At 37.0% G+C, this 22,589-nt stretch overlaps 1 protein-coding gene and 1 long non-coding RNA gene across 2 annotated transcripts in view; one reads left to right on the top strand and one right to left on the bottom strand.

Annotated features, from left to right (window-relative positions):
• LOC144207347 (uncharacterized) overlaps nucleotides 1–22,589 on the bottom strand; it is a 166,136-nt gene that overhangs the window by 36,821 nt on the left and 106,726 nt on the right. The window lies entirely within an intron of this gene.
• Nucleotides 1,707–22,589, top strand: part of aff2 (AF4/FMR2 family, member 2) — a 92,956-nt gene continuing 72,073 nt past the window's right edge. The window contains exon 1 of the mRNA XM_077732700.1: nucleotides 1,707–1,970. Coding sequence (XP_077588826.1) covers nucleotides 1,918–1,970 — 53 coding nt within the window. The 5' untranslated portion in view covers nucleotides 1,707–1,917. The remainder of the gene's footprint in view (nucleotides 1,971–22,589) is intronic.

Raw genomic sequence — 22,589 nt, 5'->3', positions numbered from 1 at the left:
GCCTTAGACCAAAGCAAAACATACATGCACACTCCAAAAACAAAGACACATACAGTCAGTCGCCCTTGCCTTGCAGAACCACCATTTTGACGTTGATCTTTCGCCGTTTTCCCCTCCAAAAAACATGCAAGCTTTTGCGTGGGAGACGGTGATGTCACACACAGTTAGAGCACCCGCCGCCACACATGCTGAGTGAGACATTTGGACCATCTGGTCAATCATTTCTCAAGGCGAGGCGTAAACAATAAAACGTGCTGCTGGCCACGTGTCGCAGCAAGTGCATGCTGGAAAGAGGATGGACATCTACTAAAATTTAATGACACAATCTCAGCTTTGTCCTTCCAAGTAGGCTTTGCAGGTGGTTGTTAGGGTCTTGTCTGGTTATTCCACTTCCCTCAAAGATTCCTATAACATTAGTTATGTTGTTTATTGTGTGAATGTGGTGACCCATTCAGAGTATGGGAAAGGGGAGCTAGAATAAATGATTTTTTTCATTATGATTATTCACATGAACGTGATTGACGAGTATTCTTGTTTTTTTTTGTTTTTTGTTTTGTTCTTCTCTTGGTGGTCATTTTCAATGGTTGGCCTTCTTTCTCTCAGTCCGTGTGACCTGGCCCTCCATGAGCCTGCTTGATTCTGACCTCCAGGGAGCTCCATTTACAGCAATTCTGGTGGGAGCCTGCTGGTCGAGCTACACTTGAGGACCCTCTGCTGGCCAAGCATATACTAAGATTTGCAGTAACACTACTCAACTACCATGTTGGCCTTTCTAGCCAGAGATGGCAAAAGTACTGATGTGCAACTCCAGCTCCAGACTCTTAATGGTATTTTTTTTTGGTCAAGTATATATGCAATTCCAATTTTGATCATGTCAAAGTATGAAAATAACAACTCAAAACTTATATATGTGAGAATTTATGAAGCTGATAGAATTCACAGTGTTTTTCTTGATGCCAAAAACATCATTCATTTGCCCAATTAAGGCTGAGGATGCAAATAGCTCAGTTTTATATTCCATCATGTTGCTACTATGTATTTTATTGTTATTTAGGACATCCCAAATGCCTAATCATTCATTATCAAAAGGCACCAAAGAAGTTGTAGTATATTTTGACCAAAAAAATAATAAAAAAATGGAAATTTTCACATGCAAAAAACTACAAAATATGCCAGAAAACAGTCTTGTAAACTACATATACTTCAGAGTGAAATACTAATAGTCTACATCAACAACAATAAGAATTGTCAGCCTCACCTTCCAATTTTTTTAGGCTTGATCCTTGTTTCTCATTTTATGTCTAAAAAAAGTGTTTCTGCAGACACTTCTGCTAATTTTAGTGATTTAAATAAATGACACAAGCCCCCTTATCTTTCTTTAATACTTACACACTTGGAATAAAATACCTTAATTTATCCTTCCCCCATTGTAGACAAACAACAAAAGCCCCAATTTTCTGTACAAATAAATATGAGGTGACTCATCATACAATTTGGGTATGATCTTCCCAAATAAAGATATACAATTATTTCACCCACATTTCATTACACGTGGCGCCCGCTTTTGTTCTCCCAGACATGTCTTTTTATGAAGAAATGATTTTTGTGTGTGTTGGTGTGCCCTTTCTCCAGTGTGCACCCGCGCGCGCACGTGTAAGTGCGTGTGCGTGCGTGCGCGCGCACGTGTCTCCCTCCCCATGCCCTCCCTCCCTCTGCCTCGCTGTCAGCTCGCCTCGACCACGTAGCAGATTCCTGGCAGAGGCGAGTGTCTACTCTCCTTCTCACTCCTGTCTCTCCCGCACACGCGCACCCACGCCGCGTGTATCACTTGCCCATGTAGGAAAAAAACAAAAAAAACCACGTAAAAACGGCGGCTTTGGATTCCGATCACCTTCACAAAGCCACCCGGAGCCTGTCATGGATCTTTTCGAACTGGACTTTTTCCGCGAATGGGAGCTAGAACAACCATGGTGAGTTATTATGATTATTTTTTAATGTGTACGCTATGTAATATGTGTTTGATTGACCTTTTACGAGTAATGGAGAGGAAGAGAAAAGTGGATTTTGATTATTAGCATGCGTTTCTTTGTGCCACCGATGTTTGGTTGGCATCTATGCATGCATGCGTGCTGCACATAGACATGACAACCGGCTTTTTTGGGCTTGTTTCTTATTGTGAAGGGACGCCGTTTGTATTATCGGCACCTGTGTTGAGTTAATGGAATAATCACGTGCACTGATTGTTAACAGGTAGCAGCAAGTTTTGTTCCGGGTTGTGATGGTGACTGACACACGGCTGTCAGAGTTGCGAGTGGGTTTTGATATGGGTGGGCGATGTAATCATTAACGAGTCAACTTGCAATGAAAAAATTAAAGGACATCATCCTTGTTCTGATTAAGGAGAGTCAGTGGAAAATATCCAAATTTAAAGAGAAGTATTCATTAAAAATTGAATGCCAGGGTGTGTATTGATTATGAGATTACACTCATGATTGCACTAATGCTCATATGTTCATGTTGATGTTGTGTTTAATGGTATAAGATGCTTTGGTTAAAGAACTAGTTTTATGCTCAATATTTTATCATCCCTTAATTGTGTGTTGAATTGTTTTTAATTGATGGTTCCAATTTTAGCATAAGATGATTGTTATTTCAAAATGAAATATTTTTGTTGTTGTCCACTTTGCATAAAGGGCTTGCACTTTTGGGGTCCAAGGTTTGATCCCAGGTCAAGTCATATGTTTTATTGAGGTTTATATGTTATCTAACTTCATCTAAAAATAATTAAATTCATATTTGCATGCCCTCACTGATGAAACTGATTTATTTGCAACTTCAAACATCAATGTGCTCTGATGTTATTCCATGGTGAAAGTTTTCTAAAAGAATATCGTAATCATTCTACTCAAGGGGCTTAAATCAAATAGAAAACTTTTTTCCAAGTATATTTGAGTTTGCACCAATGAAGAAACAGTTACTACCTCTAAGCCAAAGCTGCATAAATACTAGCCATCGTGTTCATTTAATAGCATGTGTCAAAGTGGCGGCCTGGGGGCCAAATCTGGCCCGCCACATCATTTTATGTGGCCCGACAAATTAAATCATGAGTGCCAACTTTCTGTTTTAGGATCAAATTAAAATGAGTATAAGATTTTCCCCCTTTTAAATCAATAATTGTCATTTTTAATCATTTTTTTCAGTTTTTTTAGTTCAAAAATCATTCAAGAAAATCTAAAAATATATTTTAAAAAAGCTCAAATAAACATTGCATTAGATCTATAAAAACAGAATATTCAGGGCTTTTAATGCAGTTCTTTTAATCTATTTATTAAAAAAAATCTAAATATTATATCTAAAATCATGAAATCGAACTTCCCTGTTTTATAGTCTTTTGTCTGTCAATCAAAACCTCAGTTGCAGCGTCATATTCTTTAGCACCACATCTCCAGGTCAACCATGTGATACAGAGGGTCCACAATCACTTGGAAAGAGTATACTGCTGATTTGCCTGTATTCTCTAGCTAGAAAATCCAAGGGAAAAATGACACATGCATACATACACACAGTGCAGTGCTGTCCCTCAGCAGCCACCATGGAAGGCCCTGGAGCAAGGTACTTAACCCCCCACTGCTGAAGCGGAGCAGCTCAGGGCTGAACAACAAGCTCAGGGTGTCTACACGTTGCCCTCGCTCTGCCACCAGTCCATCACACAGCGGCTGACAGCTGCTCCTGATGGGAAACGGGGCTGGCACAGACAACCGCGTCATTCCTGGAAAGAGAATATGGAAATGTGCATAAATGAGAGGTTTGAATAATGAACCCTGCTCGGGTGTTAACGTGTGGGTGAAAATGTGTGTCACTCACAAGTGCACCATTGCATGTACGCTGTGTGACATGACGCCGTGGACGGATCACAGTCGTGAGTCATGGCTTGTACATGGTATTTTCTTTGAATGTCCTTGCTAGGTCGGAGAGGAGCGGAAAATTCAACTCCCAGTATGTCCATTATAAACTAATAGGTGTGTGGGCTGTGTCCAAAAAATAAACAGTTACTATTTTACGTTTTAAGATAGGTTTTTGTAAACTTAGGGAAGGTTTACAGGAGGCGTTTAAATGAAAAGACACTCTGGAATGTTTTTTGTGTTTGGTTTTAAGCAATTGCGCACTATTCTCGTCTTCTCTGCGCAGCAGCAATCAAATGGCGCGCAGTAAATAAAATCCAAACTTGTTTTTTTGTTTGTTTGTACCCCTTTCCCCATGATGGCGCCGTTTACGCTGCAGCCAGTGGCAGTAGCTCTGTCCACACTTGTGTTTTTTTGTGTTTTACAACATGTTTTACATGAAAAATTAGAGGGAAGATTGACATGTGATACTGGTGTGCCCATAGCGAGCAATAATGTCGCTCACACTGGTACTCCGTGCGCTCATGGAGGTTGTCTTTCTGCCCGGACCAATGAAAAATTAGAAAGAACATTGGTTATCCTCCCCATTATTGTTGTTGTGTTAACAGCCAGTGATTCATTTTGTCAAGACAAAAGGATATTTGCTTTGGTGGCAGACTTTTTGATTGAGGGTTGTCTCATTTCGTTACAGGCGAGTGTAAAACTGTGTTTGTCTTTTGTATATCAAGAACCGGCCATTGAACGGAACTGTTTTTGACAGCCGCACAACAAGGAACATTTCACACCTTGTTATCACCTCGACACTCTAATCACAAGATAGCTAAATACATCTGTCAGAAACCTGTAGCTTGCTGAGGTGTCATCTTGACAATAGTATAGGTTAAAAAAGGCTGTATATTTTGGATTTATATGACCAGGATGTACTTTACGTCACATATCAGGGTCATGTTTGAATTGTACCATGAAAAAGTGGAAAAAAATAGGATGATAGTTGCTCTTTGTTTTAGCTGATGCTGCTTTAACTGCATTTTTTTATTACATTTGATGGAAGCAAGGTGTAATAAATGAATAATGCTGATGCATTATCTTGTTATCCTTGGTCTGGAATAGTTAGTGTTCCTTTCCTTTTGTTTACTGTCCAGGTGTGACAGAGCAATAGGTTTCCACACTGATTCATATGACCTTCTGCTAATGTAGTATGCACAGGGAAACAATGCATGCATTTAATCTACTGTAATTTAGCTCTAATTGATTACAACCACACTCCTAACTGTTTATGCTCTTGACACATTAGAAGCAGGAGTGTGCAGGAACATTTCCCATAGCTACAGCTTCTTTATTAATGATGCTCACATGATGGAAACAGAGAGAAATATAAAGTATTCTACACAGTTTGTGACAGTCAGTATTACAAGTAAACATTTTCTAATGGTTACAGTATTTGACTAGCATCATGGAATGAATACCGTTGTTATTTAGTCAGGGTTTACGACAAGGAATTATTATTTCTAGTGTTTACTTTGAAATAAATGTCAAAATAGTTCAATAATCATTTCCCCTTACAATCTGCATGTAAATGATAAGAAATTGATCCGTTTTTCGACATGCTTGCTCTCAACCCTTGTCCTTTGACCATATTTGGAAGCTCCTTTTGCTGACTCAGTGTTAATAGATGTCATAAGGGACTGAGGGGCATTCAAATGAGATCAAAACAGCCAATATGAGAAGAGAAATAGACAGAAAAGGGACTTTTATTTTGTGTTTTTCCCATTTATTTTATTTTTTACATCACTTCAAATCACTTGCATAGTAAAGTCAGTTATTCCCAATTGATATGCCTTTGTGTTTGACATGAGATTTTCCTCCATCTATGAACGTTTGATAAATGTGAATGAATCCAACACTGTAGGTCTCCTCCTTCCCACTGTTCTCATCTTAGTCGTTCTTCTCATCTCACACTCATTCTCTTGCTAAGGGATCTGAAGGATTTGGATGATTATAAGAGTGCTTCTATTCCATGTAACCTACTCCTAACATCATGTATCTGACTAATTGTCACAGTAGAATCAAGAGGAGGTGGCAGAATATGTTAATGAATGCTGATTGTGATATTCTGCACATACCAAGTGGCTTATTAGAGAATTGATATCAAATCAACTCACTATGGCATCCCAGCTGTGTATTTAAAGTTTAAAACTGCACATCTGCATGAAAACTCTTATTATTATTGCTTTCTTTCATAGTTTGCTTCATTTTCACCTCAATTAGGGACATTACATTAATATATTTTGCAGTATACAGGCCTTAAAATGAAGGGATTTTGGCTATAAGATTTAAAGGGACTAAATTGAGCATGCATGTATTCAGTGTTCAGTGTCACATTCGTCCATTCAGTCTGCTTTTTCAACGATCCCGAGCGCTCAATCAACACAGTCACACGTGCGAGCATGGAATCATTCATCACATTGAAATCTCCACCAACGCTACGTGATCAGTCTCCGTTTGCCAAATCCGCTCCTCTTGATGCTACTTCACACTAACACCATCAGCAACTCAGGGGTTGTGAAAGGAAGCTGTGTTTCATCCCGTAACTGCCAAAAATTCCCAGACAACACTGAAAGAAGATTCTATTCGGAAAGAAAAATAGTCAAATTTGTCTCATACATGTGGCTCGATGAACTCACTTGTCACCTGGAGTCCATCTGGGATGGAAAGCCTGGAAAAAAAGCACCGTTATATGTAGACAACCTCATAGGCATTGCCAGAAAAACAGTGTGTTCTCACAAGACATTTGTCCATATTTTGCAGAATCTGATGTATTATTATCCAGCAATTCACTTCCCTTATTAAATCAGGACTCAAATGTGAAGGCTAAAGGATGTTTATGAACACATAATGAGAGGCTCCCTATTTATGTTGCCATCTCAGTGGACCTCATTCCCAGCAAGTTTGAGCTGAATTCTAATGCAAAGCTATGGCAATAATAATGCTAACAAATTGGTCATAAGTAAAAAGCATGAGATACTTATAATAGAATGAGAATCACGCATTTTTCATAGTTTTGCTTAGGAGAACAGCATCGCTCTCTGCAGTTATCAGTTTGGGTAAAACGTCTGATATCGGACTCAATTCTGTAGTGCGGTTATAGTCTTAAAATGGTAAAATACATTCAAATTTTGCGTATGTTCAGTTTATTTTTTTTTTAAATATAAAAGGCCTTTAGTTCAACAAGCATCAAGAGATTTGATTTTAAGTCTTTTGTGTTTATTTTCTGCACTTTTAAATGAGAGTAATCTGTCTGTAATTCACATAGTCCCTTTTTATGCATAACTCTACTTCAAATCCATCTTTTTTAAGCCACCAGTAACTGGTTAATATTCCAAAACACCCATTTTTCACAAAGACATTTTAGAGGGATTTTTGACTGATTTTTGGAGGCCAACAGAAATATTTTATTATAATACAATAATGGATAATTTCATTTATCACTAAAAGTTCTGGATTTACTGTCATACAAACATGTAATCCATTCTAAGACTCATTAACAGCAGGAAGTAACACTTAAGAAAGGAACAATGTCATCTATTCACTATAATTAAAATATATGAAGTGACTGCAGTAATTATTTAATTGCTGATTTTGAAAATATCAGCCCGATTCAAACACAATTGTATTTCTTTATCCATAGATTTTCCAGAATACTATTTTATACTATTTATTGAAGCATTCACTAACTTTGGTAAAATAGTATGGGTTAAATGATCCTCCATTGTACAATAAAGAGGATAAGTGATCTAGAAAATGAATGAATAATTCACCGTAAGATAGCTTATTGAGATGCCTTTACAATGATCACTACTAATGAAGTGGAACATTCTGATTAACAAAGGCATGGATCAATAGACAAGAAACCATTTTCTGCACCAACATATTTGGATTAGACACTGCAATTGCTCTGTCAATAAATGTGACTTACAGGCTTGTGGCTAAAGTATATTGTTTGTCGCACATTTATGGTGAGTGTTAGTCTCTCACTTCTGGCTTAAATCTTTTATAGCTGTGTTTTACTATGTAAATATTGGGCTATTATTTGTTGTTCTTAATTAAAATAGCTTTTTCTGTCTTGAAAAGCCTGAAATTAAAAGCCATTTGTGCTCCATAATTGGACACAATACAAAAAATACAATCCATGTATAAATACATTTAAAAAATAGGCTCTGGCACCCCCTGCGACCCTTTGTGAGGATAAGTGTTTTGGAAAATTAATGTCTGCCATTGATATCCAAATTTATTTGCCATATAAGTTTATTTATGTTAAAATTAATTAGTTAGAGATTTTTTTTTGCAACCTTATTTTGCTACTGCACAATTGTGACTATTTAGTTTTGTTGTTGCTTTTTAAAAATCAATCTAATATGATTAGAATGTTGCAAAAGCGCTGTTCAAATTAAAGGATAATAGACATCTGGGTATACTGTTTTCTTCTCCTTAAAGTATTTCCTTGGGATAGCATCGGTAATAATTATTATTGCTTAGATGAACTAGGTTTGGCCAGTACGAAACTCGTGAGGATAATAGCATGGGAGAATAGGTAGCTGTATTCAATCAGTTTATAATACCAAATACTAGAGTTGAGTCACCCACAAGAGAACAATACTTCAGTACAACAACTAAACAAACATCCCATAATAAACACAATATTAAAACAAAAACAGCCTCTTAATGGCATAACTTAAAACACACAGTGTGCTGCAATTTTATTTCTGCCATAAACACTTTTAAAGGGTGATTTAAATATCACTTATAAACACATTCAGTGATCTGAATAGATACTTATATATGTGTATTCTTTGGCATTTTTAGTAATAGCATGAAAATATATGAAAAAATTCACATGATTTGAGTCATTTTAATTAAATATCCTAAATTATTGAGTTAAAAAAGTGAATAGGTATTTTTACTGACTTTCCTAATGAAGTAATTCTATGGAATTATGTTAGGAAATTAGATTTTTCCTCTAGTAAAACTAGTATTCAGTATAATTCATTTTATGTACTGTAGTATTTGCACAGTAAGATGACCTGATCCTGTTTGTACATTTCAAAGCTAACAAAATGGACACACACAGTTGCAATTAGTATTCGGACTGTGAGCCTCTTCTAATTCAATCTCCTCATTACGAGCCTTGATATGGACTCATTGGATGAGGAAATGAACAGTGTGCCTTGTTCTGTCTGGGGTGCTCACACTACTTAGGTGGGCCAACCCACTCATAATATTTGCATATGGACAAACTAATGTTTCCAAAATTGGGCTATTCAAAGTCACATTTCAATTTATTGTGGAGCAGATGGTAGACGTACGATAGTCTAAAACAGGGACGTCAGATATAATATTTAGATTTATTTTTTTAAATAAATGGATTAAAAGAACTGGATTAAAGGGCCTGAATATTCAGTTTCTTTATAGATCTAAAATAATGTTAATTTAAGTTTTTTTAAAATATATTTTTAGATTTTACAAAATTATTTTTGAACTAAAAACAGAAAAAAATGATTTATAATGACAATGATTGATTTAAAAGGGGGAAAATCAGGAAATTTAATATACATACATATATGCACTTCATTTTAATTTGATTCTAAAACAGAAAGTCGGCACTCATGATTTACTTTCCCGGGCCACACAAAATGTTGCGACGGGCCAGATTTGGCCCCCCGAACCGCCACTTTGACACCTTTGGTCTAAAATGAACCCAAAACAAGACAATATGGTCAAACAAATCCCGTTTGGATGCAAACAGAAAGCAGATCGCTCCAACTGGAAGACTTTCCAACTGTACCATTTGACTCCACGACTTCAGAGGAAAGACACCCAAATCTCAAGAGCTTTTATTACAGGACTGCACGACTTAAACAGTCAGTTTCAAATGAAACTGAAATAATAAAAGTCAATGTGAATGCGGCAAGACAGCAGAAGAAAAGCGGCGGTGACACAAAGACGGGGAGAGGCTAATGACGTAGCTTTTCTTGCTGAAGCCAATTTACTGTGAGGTTTCCAAAGGTCATCTCTGACACGGAGGCCCTGTCTGTGACAAATTTCATTATTTACTGGGGCTAGAAAGAGTCGGAGAAAGATGAAGAAAAGGGGGGGTCGGCTGGGTATGTGTGTTGATATTTGACACTAATTGTTCCTCACAGTTAACATAAGAGCCCTGGAGACGTTTGCCAAGATTCTCCTAATGATGCTCTATCAAACACTACACTTTTGACACTGGACCACAATGTCGTACACATTGCCAATATGTTCCCTATCAACATTTCAATGTGTTCATTTTCCAAATGCACTTTTGCACAGACTTTATTCCAACTTTGTTACAGACTGCTATATATCTTCTTAAGGGAATGCAAATCAAACAATGGGACTTAATGATTCCCATTAATTCCAACTAAAGACAAGAGGGAGGGTCTAATTAGGATACAACCTGCTTGGATCGACATAGGAAAGTGGAAAACTAATTAAGTGACAGACACATTATTTGATGGGCAGATGCTCTCTGCAATGGGGACCACTGGTTCTGTTTGATTGACAGAAGATGTCTGAGCAAAACCCATATTGGGTTAAAAAATGAAGCAAACCAAAATGTGTCATGTTTCCTAAAGCTACTTTAGTGCTTAGGTTATACTATGTGTATCATAATTTTATGTTGCATTATCAAATGCATTTGCTTACATATTTTCTTGATTTGTTTCATGATGAAAAGCAGGAAACAATCAATGAAATGTGTTTTATTCCCCCTAAAGGAGCAATATTTATACAATATTTGTGTGTGTGTGTGTGTGTGTGTGTGTGTGTGTGTGTGTGTGTGTGTTGTATGGGCTAAGTAGAAAATGAAGAGCTAAAGGGATTTGTTGTTAAATGGTTTGGGATTTTGGGTTTAACAGAAACATTAATATTTAGAAAAGTCCCAAAAGTATAAAGTATGATATTTTATTAACATCCTCTGGTAGTGTCCTGAACAGAAGTATCATTTGTCAATAATAGTATTATGTCGGGTGGCCCGGTGGTGCAAGTGGTTAGGGCATTGGTCTCACAGTTTAAGGGTCCTGGGTTTAAATCCAGGTTATGTCCATTTGTGTGGAATTTGCATGTTTCTCCTACATTCCAAAAACATGCATGTTAGTATGTAGGTGTATCATTTATTATTTTAAGGACATGCTGTATATTTTACGTTAAAACAAATCCCTTTAATGTTTATTTTCACACTTTTATGGTAGACGCACACTGGAGAGCAAACAATTTGTGTGCAAAAATACAAAAGAACATTTTTCATTAATATTTCCTCTTTAAAATAAATAGTGTAATGTTGCTGGTAAAGGACACATAATTCATTGCTATGGTGACAAAGTACATTAAAAAAAACAACAACATAAAGCAAATACACCCGTTATTCTATTAGCTTATTTATGATTGCATTGTAGCCCGATTATTCTGTTCTAAGCGTTCATATTTATGCACTCATGAATATTTTCTATCAACAGGGTAAAAAAAAAAAAAAGTAGCCGACTGTGAAAGTGAAAGGCAACACTAAACTTTCAACTCTACTGGCTTCCCCTTTTTTTCCCCTATTTTCCTTTCCTTTCCTATCATAACGTTACCTCTGGGATACACATAGCCCTGTTATTACTCTAATATCAAGTACAATTTTGAGTGATCTTACTCTTAAATAGTATTTCTATGTTTACTTTGTTCCTACTGTTTACACTATACTAAAAAATAAACTCCTGTCAATACTCAAAAAATATGTGAACAAACATCCGGCGACCAAACGTCCGGCGACCAAACGTCCGGCGACCAAACGTCCGGTCACGAACATTACAGGTGCAGCATTTTTTTTAATTTCCTTTAGCCAATCCATTCTTTCGGAATATGTACTGCATTTTTTGTCTAATTCGCTCTTACTGTCACTCAGTCACTTTATTCATTATATCTCTACATCTCTATCTACAGTCTTTTATCACCCTCCTCATTTTTATTTGTTCAACCTTTCTCTCTTGATCTTCTTTGAGTAGACTCCAATGGCTTTTTTCCAAGCCCCCATACGCCATTTGTTTTGGCAACAGTTTAGTAATTAACATGCAACCTGCTCCTTACCTTGACATGTTACAATTGCCATTATACTTGCTGTCAGTCCTTTCAACATCTTTTTCATACAGATGTCTTTCTATATTTTCATAGAAGATAGAAGACAGAAAGACTCTTCATCTTCATGTGTGACTAATATCTGCAGAGGGACAGTCTGAGCTCCAGTGGAGTGCTGATCTATTTTCTGCAGTCATTTATGAAATTGTGGCTCTCTTTCTTTGCCTTTGCAGTGTGTCTCTGTGCAGGGTTACTGTCGCCAACTACATGATCAGGGTTTTAATAGACAATTCATTTGAAAGCTCCTTTTTCCAATGAAGAAGGATGGTCAAATTTACAGTATGACGCACAGACGTATTTCCAAAGCTACAAGGATAGAGTTTGTAGGAATTTTGTTACTAATAGAAAAGGAAAATTGATTAAATCTACTCATGCTAATATGTACTCATAATTGAAATTGTGTATACGCAGAGCATGTTCAGCAACCGATTTGAATAGAAACAAGGGAGGAATACATTTTTAACTCAGTACTCAAAGTTGGTTGTACTTTTTCCTCTGCGGGGAGTTGAAATGAGTTGTGATCTCGTCACTGTTGAGATATTTATATAGTATTTAGCGGTCTGGCTGATATTGGGAAATACTGCAAGTAGCCGAAACAATGTTGTGGATTGAATTTTTGATTATGAGGGCAGTAGGAATGTATTTGGCTAACCCTGGCTTGTATTCATAGTTAAATAAATAGCAGTTACTTATTTTACTTAAATTCTGTATCCATCGTTTTTGCATGTAAGCTCCTCAAATTTTCTATCTTTAAAAGCCCTGAATATTCATTTTTTATACATCTAAAACAAAGTTTATTTGAGCTTTTTTTTTTACATATTTTTAGATTTTACAAACTTATTTTTGAACTAAAAACTGAAAAAATGATTAAAAAATGACAATTATTGACTTAAAAGGGGGAAAGTCAGAAAATGTAATATACATTTATACTCTTCATTTCAATTTGATCCTAAAACAGAAAATCAGCACTCATGATAGTCTTTCCCGAGCCACACAAAATGATGCGGCGGGCCAGATTTGGCCCCTGGCCCGCCACTTTGACACATGTGCTGGATAAATGTAATAATACCGGTTCCTTAAAAGTGACTAAGTCAAAACATTAAAACAATTTTTTTTTTAGTTTGGCCTCATTAAGCATCAGATGGATGACTGTGGTTTTGGGAGGACCGGCCGGCTATAACCTGTAAGCCTTGACATCAAGCTTGTGCAGAAAATAGCAAACGGAGGGCTGGATCAATATGCTAAGCGTGCGTGAGTATGCGTGTACGCGTGACTGCACGCGCTTGGGATAATGTGTGTCTGCGCATCCTTAACCTCACACATTGTGTGTACACAGTGTGTATCGATCCTGGGGTGCTGTCTTGTGTATCTGATGCTCTGCTGTGTTTTACTTTCATTAACTTTGGCTCACATACACTAATGATGACAGATGACTGAAGTGTGATTCATCAGGGCTCTTTTTTTTGTTTCCTCGCAAGGACATTTTTCAGCTGTCTTGACTTGATGTGTTTTCCGCAGAGTGAGGGCATTCTTTTTGTTTGAAGTACAATATATATATGCACATAGTACAGATGAGACAGAGAGTCAATACAAACAAGCATAAAATACATCCAGGAGTGGATATTAGAGGAGGAGTCTTGAACCTTTTTGACCAATAAAGCCACAAACAATTCATATTTTATTATTATCAATTTTATTTTGTAATTTCAACACTTTTAAAGTGGAAAAAAATAATATTTTGCAAAATATTCTTATGCTAATCAATGAAGATGCATTCCAGAAGAGTCTACTGCAAAAATAAAATAAGATTAAAGCAGTTCTAGATGTAATATCTCAGTTCTGTCATCAGTAGTTTCCATATTTTAGCTCACAAGTTAGCAAAGAACCATATGCACTCATTAAAAGAGCCAAATGTGGCTCCCGAGCCAAAGGTTCCCACCCTTCTGTATAAGAGAGTGATTGAATTGCTCTGGCGCTCAATGTAGGATCCTTAGACATGCTTATCTTCTCTATTATATTCCTTAATATTGCCTTGAATTGATGTTCTTTCGTAGCCAAAGAAAGTTGGGCTTGGTCGTCATCACACACTTGTTTCACATTGCTCTCCTGAAACAATTAAGCGGCGTGATCGATAGTTTGTCATACTGAAATGACAAACTGTTTGCTGCTCATCGACTGATTCCCCTAACAAGAAGCGGCAATATTGTGTGTTTGCACCAATCAATGCTAGAGGCAAATGGATTTGGAGAGGACTCTGGTGTTAAATCGGTAGACATGTTTTGTTTGGATTCACATTCAACATGCAGGTTAAGTGATGACTACATAAAGCCTGGATGTGTGCATATTTCTTTCAAGGGTAGTCCCTTGAGATGATTCATGCTATTTGATTCTGGTGCTTCAATTGCCAGAGTAAATTGTTGTTTGGCTCTGGGATGTGGATGGTTCACAGATTTAAAAAATGAAGAAAAAACATACACTTTAGGTCAACTGATTTTTTTTTGGCTTGATTACGTACTTTGATTTTGTGTTTTCTGTTAAAATATATTCATATAGAATTCCTGTAGACCTTAATTAAAGGACGACATAAATCAGGCAATATTTCATGTTTTTCTCCCTCTTAACTGAATTTGGATAAAAAAATAACATTATAAAATATAACAAATTATTTTATCCCCAAATTAAAAACATGCAGAAATAAAAAGTGAATCTTTACTTTTTTGTTTTAATCAAAACAATGTAATTTTTGATTAATTAACTCAATTACATAAAATGATATAAATATAATACATTTATCAATTCATTCAATAAATAGATGAAATGATATTTGTTTTTTTTCTTAAATGAAAAAAAACCTAATATTTTCTCTTTTACCAAAAAGTAAAATAAGTAAAAATAAATAAGAATAAAAGGCGAAAAGGGATAGTTTTGAGGTCAACAATATCTCAAAATAAATAAATTAATATAAATTTGAAATCATTCAACAGAGTAAGAAAAAGATAGATGGAATTTTGTGAACTCTTTTACTTTTAAACCATCTTCCTAAGAATTTAGCAACATAAAGATTTAAGAGAGCTGTGTTAACATCATATTTATAGCACAGCCATTAAAATAATCAGAGTAAAATTAGTTTTACTGCATTTGCACATCATTAGACGTGTAACAGACACATTCTGGCTCTCAGGGGGAAACAGCAGGAGGTAAATAATAAGGATAATAAATCGGAACACAAACAATAGTCAGTCACTCTTTGGAGCCTTTCAAGCTCAAAAGAAAGACTCAAAGGAATCCAGGTCATCTTGTTAATGTTACTGTAAATAGAAAATTAAACATCAACAAAAAACACATCTTACACCTCCCGTGTGTTTACTAAATACACAGTTTTCATTATCTTTCCTGCTCCTTTTTCACATGTAAGCATATAATGCTAAACTTTCTTCTCTAAGTAACTCATTCAACAGAGTCGTATTAATACAATTTCCTCACTTATCTAAATAAGAACGTATTTTATTTAGTGTATGTCCTCTGGGTTTTTAATGAATCAGGTATTTTATTCAGTAGCTTGCCTTAAATTCTACAGCTTTATGGCCTTGCTTAATCATGTAACACTCATTGAGTTACCTTGCGTAAAAAAATCTGCTAAATAAATCAAGTGGCCTTTACTCACTTGTTCATTAACGTTTCACATGAATTGCCTTTTGATGCTTATTGAAGGCATATTTACACGAAAACGATCTTAATCAAAAATGCAAAAGTGTTACTGTTATTTGAATTCCAGATTAACACATCCATTTTGTTTAGTAAAATGCAAAAGTGCGTGAAATTGCGACTCTCGTCTTCTTTGCGTAGCAGCAATCATATGGCGCGCAGTAAATAAAATCCAAACTTTGAATTATTATTTTTTTTACCCCTTTTCCCCATGATGGCACCGTCTAAACGGCAGCCAGTGGCAATAGCTCTGTCCACTCTTATGTTTTTCGTGTTTTACAGCATGATTTACATGAAAAATTAGAGGGAACATTGACATGCACCTGCTTATGGCAAGTGTGATACTGGTGTGCCATAGCGAGCAATGATGACGTCACTCACACTGGTACTCAGGGAGGTTGTCTTTCTGCCCAAATTAGAGAAAACATTGCTTATAACACTGCTTGTATTTCTCCCCGCCTCGTTTCTGGTTCAATTAAGACTCATTGGATGAGTTGAATTGTTCTTTTCAGCTCTAAATATAACAAGTGGAGTCAACAATTGACTCATGTATCGCACCTACCACAGTGTCAGTGTAAAAGATAGGTCTGTTGGGAAAGTTTTGGGCATTTTTTCGCGAAGGTTTCTGGCTTTTTCAGTGCTGGCATGTAAAAGAATGATTATCAGGAATGAATAGGACTTCTGTTTCTAACAAATCAGGGTAATGTCTATTTATTTTATTTAAAAAGTTCAGTCTCCATGAATGAAAAATCTTGGTAGAGATGGACAATGAGATTTTAATCCTTAGGGTGAGGTTGGCCGTTTTCTCATCTTTATGCAACACCAACCTCCTCACAGCCACAAGTCGTGGAAGCCCAATGTGTGCCTGGTGTATTGACCAGCTGCCACAATCCAGCTAAACACCAGCAGTGTTATTTTACCGTGGAGGCGAGTGTGTCAGAGTGTAAACGCCACGAGACAGCAAAAGGGGATGACAGCTGAAAACCGATTCCAGGTCAGATGTGACGTTTTTACACTAGCACAGCAGGGAGTCTGCATGAATCAGCTGCAAGAAAATCATCCTTTCCCCAAGTGTAAAGAGCAAGGTTTTTTTTTTTTTTTTTGCTGGGCCTTGATGCTTTGCCATGTGGGGAAAAGTGGCCTAGAAAACACAGGCTGCCCTCTCCTTCAGCTCTAATTCCAAAATGCAGCAAAGACAGAAAAAGCATCAAAGAACAAGAACATACACTTATGTGTATTCCACTGAGATCCTTCAATTTCAGGTTTGGTTGGACAACATATCTTTTGTCTGGCATACATCAAACTAGTAAAGTTAACTTCATGTTAACTCATTTACTATGTTTATAGGGTACATTGTCTCCCAAATATATCACTTGTCATTGTTCACACTGGTATATAATTATCGTTCATTCACTTTGATTGAGAGTTATAGACGTCATATCTGTTCAACTCGTATGGCTCCATCATATTTATACATATATCATTTGCTTATAGTCAAGTGATGCTTATTTGAAGCAAAACCTTCCTGGTTAAACTGCCCCGATCTGGATTCAGAACTGGATCGACTGTAGGCCTTGGGTAGCTCAGACCAAGACAATCCAACCTGAATTTGATTAAATGTCCCATCCACCCTCATCAAATACACTTTTACAAAATATAAATGAAACGTTTTATTTTGGAACGCATTTAATTTTCAAAGAGATGTCTTCATTCTCATTATTTTGTATTACATGTGAAAAAATGTTGCCCTTTGATTAACATACACCAGTTTAGCATGTAATCTACCCATAGCCAATTAGTCAACTTGACGCTAAAGTAGCAAATGTTCGTATCTAAAAACAAATCCTTTAAAAATGCACGTTGACTCACAGTGAAAAACAGATTTTCCTTGAGTATGGATATTGTACTTTATAATCCAGCTCATAAAACAGCAGGCTAAAGGGAATATAATTACTACTCCTGTAATTGTAATTTAATAACAAGACCAGCCAACGTTTGTCCTAAGTTGCTATACATTCTACTTTCCTAAGCACAGATGAAGTCCCCTGCCACATTACCTGGCAATTCCACAAACTATATAACCACTTCTTTTCTTCTGGATGCATCTACGCCGAGGTGATTGCTTTTCCTCCAGGAGGTGAACCACAGGCAAAGCTCAAGAGCCTCATAATGCATCTTGGATTACGATGTCATCTGAGTGTTGGAGAGAGAGAACATATCTATCTATACTCTTGCAGTCATCTGTATGCATGGTAAACAGCCCCGCTGATATGAGAGAGCCCAGAGGACTTTTGTGGGGGAGCTAGATCTCATCATGATCTACTGTTTAGAGTGTTCATTGCAACTGACCTGCTGTTTGGCTAGAAACAATCCCCTGAATGATCTGATGCTCGATATTCATTTGCGGCTGTTTGTGTTTCCTAACTGGACAACAATTGCGCAAATGTGGCCTGGATTTTGAAGAAAAGATACTGTGTCAGACTGTCAACGCACATATTGGCGGGATTAAAGCCGGCAGCTTTTGTGTCGCGGCCTCTGTAAGAAGGTCATCAGTACAGATGTGGATGCCAACGGGCCATATTGCTCTTGTCAAAGATCAGATTAATGACTGGTGATATTCATGCACCTGTAAGTCACAATTAAAGTGCATACAAAGATCTGTGACAGCTGTTGACAGTTTTGCCTCTCTCAAAAAGCCAGACAGCTTTTGCAGTTCAACCATGCGTGCTCTTTTAGGAAAGGTTAACCACCTGCGAGGATGATGCTCCAGCCTGAAGAACCCTTGTGATTATTGACATGAATGTGTGCTGTAGCCCCTAATACTGCACAAACGAACATGAGATCCAGACCTTTTTCAAACTGGAATCCTTAAAAATCAATTAGACTTTATCCACTTCAGCTCCACTCCTATTGGATTTGGTTCTAAATATTTACTTGTTTATCCTTACTATCTCAACTCAATTCTAAGATGGAGGGTTCTGATCTTTCTGTCTGGTTTGCATTGGTATGCTGGTTGACATAGTTCGGTGGGATAGGCTCCAGCACCCTGATAACCCTTGTTAGGGAGGGTAAGCAGTAGGGGAAATAAATAAAACATGCCCAATTCTTAAAATAATAATAATAAAATAGGAAACTAAGCAAAATTGGCTCATGATTCCACTATATATCAGAGAGCAACAATGTTACGAGATTAGACTTTTGCTGGTGGCTCTTTTATAGCCGCTTAATGTTCAACAAAGCTGCAGTTCTACACAGAAAAATGTGAGCATTTATCATTCACTCACACACTCACACAAACACACGTACTTAGTGTCTTAATGCCATCACTTAGTCTTATTATATGGCACTTAAGCCCTTACAGTACTGTATATATATTTGTCCATCAAAGAAAAATACAAAATAGCATCTTCAATCGATGTGACTACTATGTCACAACTAATACAGATTAATATTCACAGAACTATGCATATATGTTGCAAAAATGTGTGTTGTAAATATAATAGTACTAGTAAAAGTCACATTATTGTCACTTTCCAATATGTTATGTTGCTGCCATGTCATATTTTCAGTGTGGATATGTGACTGCACTGAAGCATTGCTAAGGCAATTTTCCACAATAGGTCCAATAACAAAATGCCATTTCACATAGTCTAAATACATGGAACCTAACAGAATGCTGTGCGTCGATTACAGCCAAGACTAAATGGCTTGAGGTAAATTCTCTTTTGCTACAGATAGCACGTTATTAACCCTTCATGTGCCACCAGTGGATAATTGGCTCAAAAAGCCTTTGTTTGAGAGGGAGGGTGGGTGGAGAGTGCGGTGGTGGTGGTGGTGGTAAAAGCATGTTTGCTATGTGTGTGTGTGTCCTTAGGGGACTCTCTATCCATCTTTCTTGCTCTCACTCTCTGGTCCAGAGCTTGTTACTATGGCAACATAGAAGAAGAGGTAATGCCGGAGTCCCAAAAATTGTATTATCTTTTTCAGACATACTACATGCACACAGAGACACACCAATGTATCAGCCTGCCAGTTTGTGAAAATGGAAGATAGACTGAGAGGTGACTGTGTGTGTGTTTATCCGGTTGTGCCCAGCACAGCTTGTTCTTCCTGCCAGGCAATAGCAGAAAGAGAGAAAGAGAGAAAGAGAGAGTGAAAGAGAGAGTGAGACAGTTTGAAGGAAAAGCAGGACGAGTGGAATTTTGCAGCAGAGTAGACAAGGTCATGCTCGAACTGCTGGATAGTTTTTTTATGACAGCTAAGGAGGGCACTTACTGTATTTTTAGTGGCTTGTTTAGTGCAACAGGTAATTAGGGCTCAACACCATGCTTGGAAATGCCTGCAAAGCATACCAAAGAATAGTAGGGGGTGTTAACAGTTAGTACTATTCACTGGTTGTATTTACTTCTGTCAAAGCCATTAAACTGCATGTATTACAAATACATTTAGAGATCCTTACAAAACTTCGCCACTGAAATTCATGAAGGTTTGGTTAGATTAAGTCATGTTTCTACAATCCTTTGTTGCCACACTGAAAATCTATGCAGACGCTGAAACAGGAGCAAGTGGAAAAATATGAAAACTCGGCACAGGAAGGAGCGATTAGCTGATACGCTACTACAGCAATTTGCTTGTGCTGCTCACTATTAATAGAATATTGGGGAAATGTATCCTATTTGATTTGAGACAAAGTTAGACAGACAAGACATCCTGGCAAAATATGGAAACATAACATTTTAATCAAGTGTTCAGTACATAGTGCTTTTTTTGTATTGAGATGCATTTTTTTTACACCCATCCAGTTTTTTTGCGTTATTCCAGGGTGCTCGGTTGTTTGGTCGCCGGTCTTTTGGTCGCTGGTCAAATGGTGACAGAGAGTTTACTGTTGAAACCACCTCTCAAAATTATATTAATGAGAGAGAGAGTTTAATATCTAAGAAAGAGAGTTTAATATCTAAAGCGAGAGTTTAATATCTAAGAAAGAGAGTTTAATATCTAAAGCGAGAGTTTAATATCCAAGTACTGTTTAATATCAAAGTACATTTGACCGGCGACCAAAAGGGACCAAACGTTCCAGCGACCAAACGTCCGCCGACCAAACGTCCGGCGACCAAACGTCCGGTGACGTTATTCCAGTATGTGAAATCAAGTGGTTAACAAATTAAATGATTGTGTCAATGGCATTAGCAAACCAGCCATATATACTAAATTCACCCTGATCCATGTGATCAGCTACATTGACATTCATTATTGTAGGTACTTAACATGGTCATGTACGTGCATGTAAATGAGCAATATTACAGCCAGCTGATTACACGACTGTCATTTCAATTACATTTTTCCCGAATATGGTAATTCCTCCCTTCTGTGAATAAAAGAGTAAGCATTAGAATTGCATGTGTGAATCACTGGCACGTCACAACGGCGATGGCGAGCTCGGATTCCACTGACTCTGACAAGCATGTGACATCAACGCTAATGACTAAGACAAAGATCAAAAGCATGGTAATGGAAACAATTGTGTTAATGCAGCTATTACATTACAAATGACACGTTAGATTAACATATTGACCATTTTTAGGAAACATTCACCGGATCCATGATAGGAATTACAAGACATTATACGGATCATAATTTTCCCGATACCATGTGAATTACGCCACATGTACGATTCATTTAGAGTTACACAGCACATAGATCAATATGCCAAATTATATCCAATTGGTCTAGTCTTTTTCTCAACTTTCTTCTGGAAATAATGCACACATTTAGCCAAACGTAGCACATACACATGCAGGGATGGTGTCTAATCTTTCTCTGTCTCATCCTGCCCTTATGATAAACTGCCTGTCTAACATTGTTTTTCTTATCAAGTGTGCATGCGCACACATTTGTGTGTCGTGCCCAGACCAAAACTCACAAACATGAACATTTCCACACGCCTTCTTAGTCTGACTCCCCTCCTCCTCCTCTTCTTTTTCTTCTTCAGGCTCCATCTTTTGTCCTTTGCTTTTTAACCTGTTATCTGATCACTTGGCTGTGCCCCCCAGTTTGAGGGTTTCATTTCATAGCATACAGGATATAGTTAAGTGTGTTCATTCATTACCTAATTAATCAATTTACCATGCCCTAATTCTTTCTCATCAGCTAATAGTCAGCATATTAACTGCGGCAGCGGTGGGAGTGCGTCTGAATGAGGAAGGGGGGATTTTTTGAGTGTGCCTTAAATTATTAACCCTCATTATTATCAGGTGAAAGTCAGGAGATAAAGAGAGCCTCCATCACTGATCTGGCAAATCACAGCATAATCACTTTCCCTATCAAAGAAGCAACGGTGCACAATCCGAATTTTTTCGCCCACCATTTTTTAGAGCATGTGTCAAAGTGGCGGCGTGGGGGCCAAATCTGGCCCGCTGCATCATTTTGTGTGGCCCGGGAAAGTAAATCATGAGTGCCGACTTTCTGTTTTAGGATCAAATTCAAATGAAGAGTATAGATATATATTAAATTTCCTGATTTTTTTCCCCTTTTAAATCAATAATTGTCATTTTTTAAATCCGTTTTTTGTGTTTTTAGTTCAAAAATCATTTTGTAAAATCTAAAAATATATTAAAAGAGGGTAAAATAAACATTTATTTTTGATCTATTTAAAATTACTATTCAGGGATTTTAATCTAGTTCTTTTAATCCATTTTTAAAAAAATAAATCAAAATATTATATCTAAAATGGTCCGACCCACATGAGTCTGACAACATTGGTTTAGAGTTTGCAATTTTTTT

The sequence above is a fragment of the Stigmatopora nigra genome, chromosome 14 (assembly GCF_051989575.1).
Source record: "Stigmatopora nigra isolate UIUO_SnigA chromosome 14, RoL_Snig_1.1, whole genome shotgun sequence".
NCBI lineage: Eukaryota > Metazoa > Chordata > Actinopteri > Syngnathiformes > Syngnathidae > Stigmatopora > Stigmatopora nigra.
This window is presented reverse-complemented; position numbering and strand designations above follow the sequence as displayed.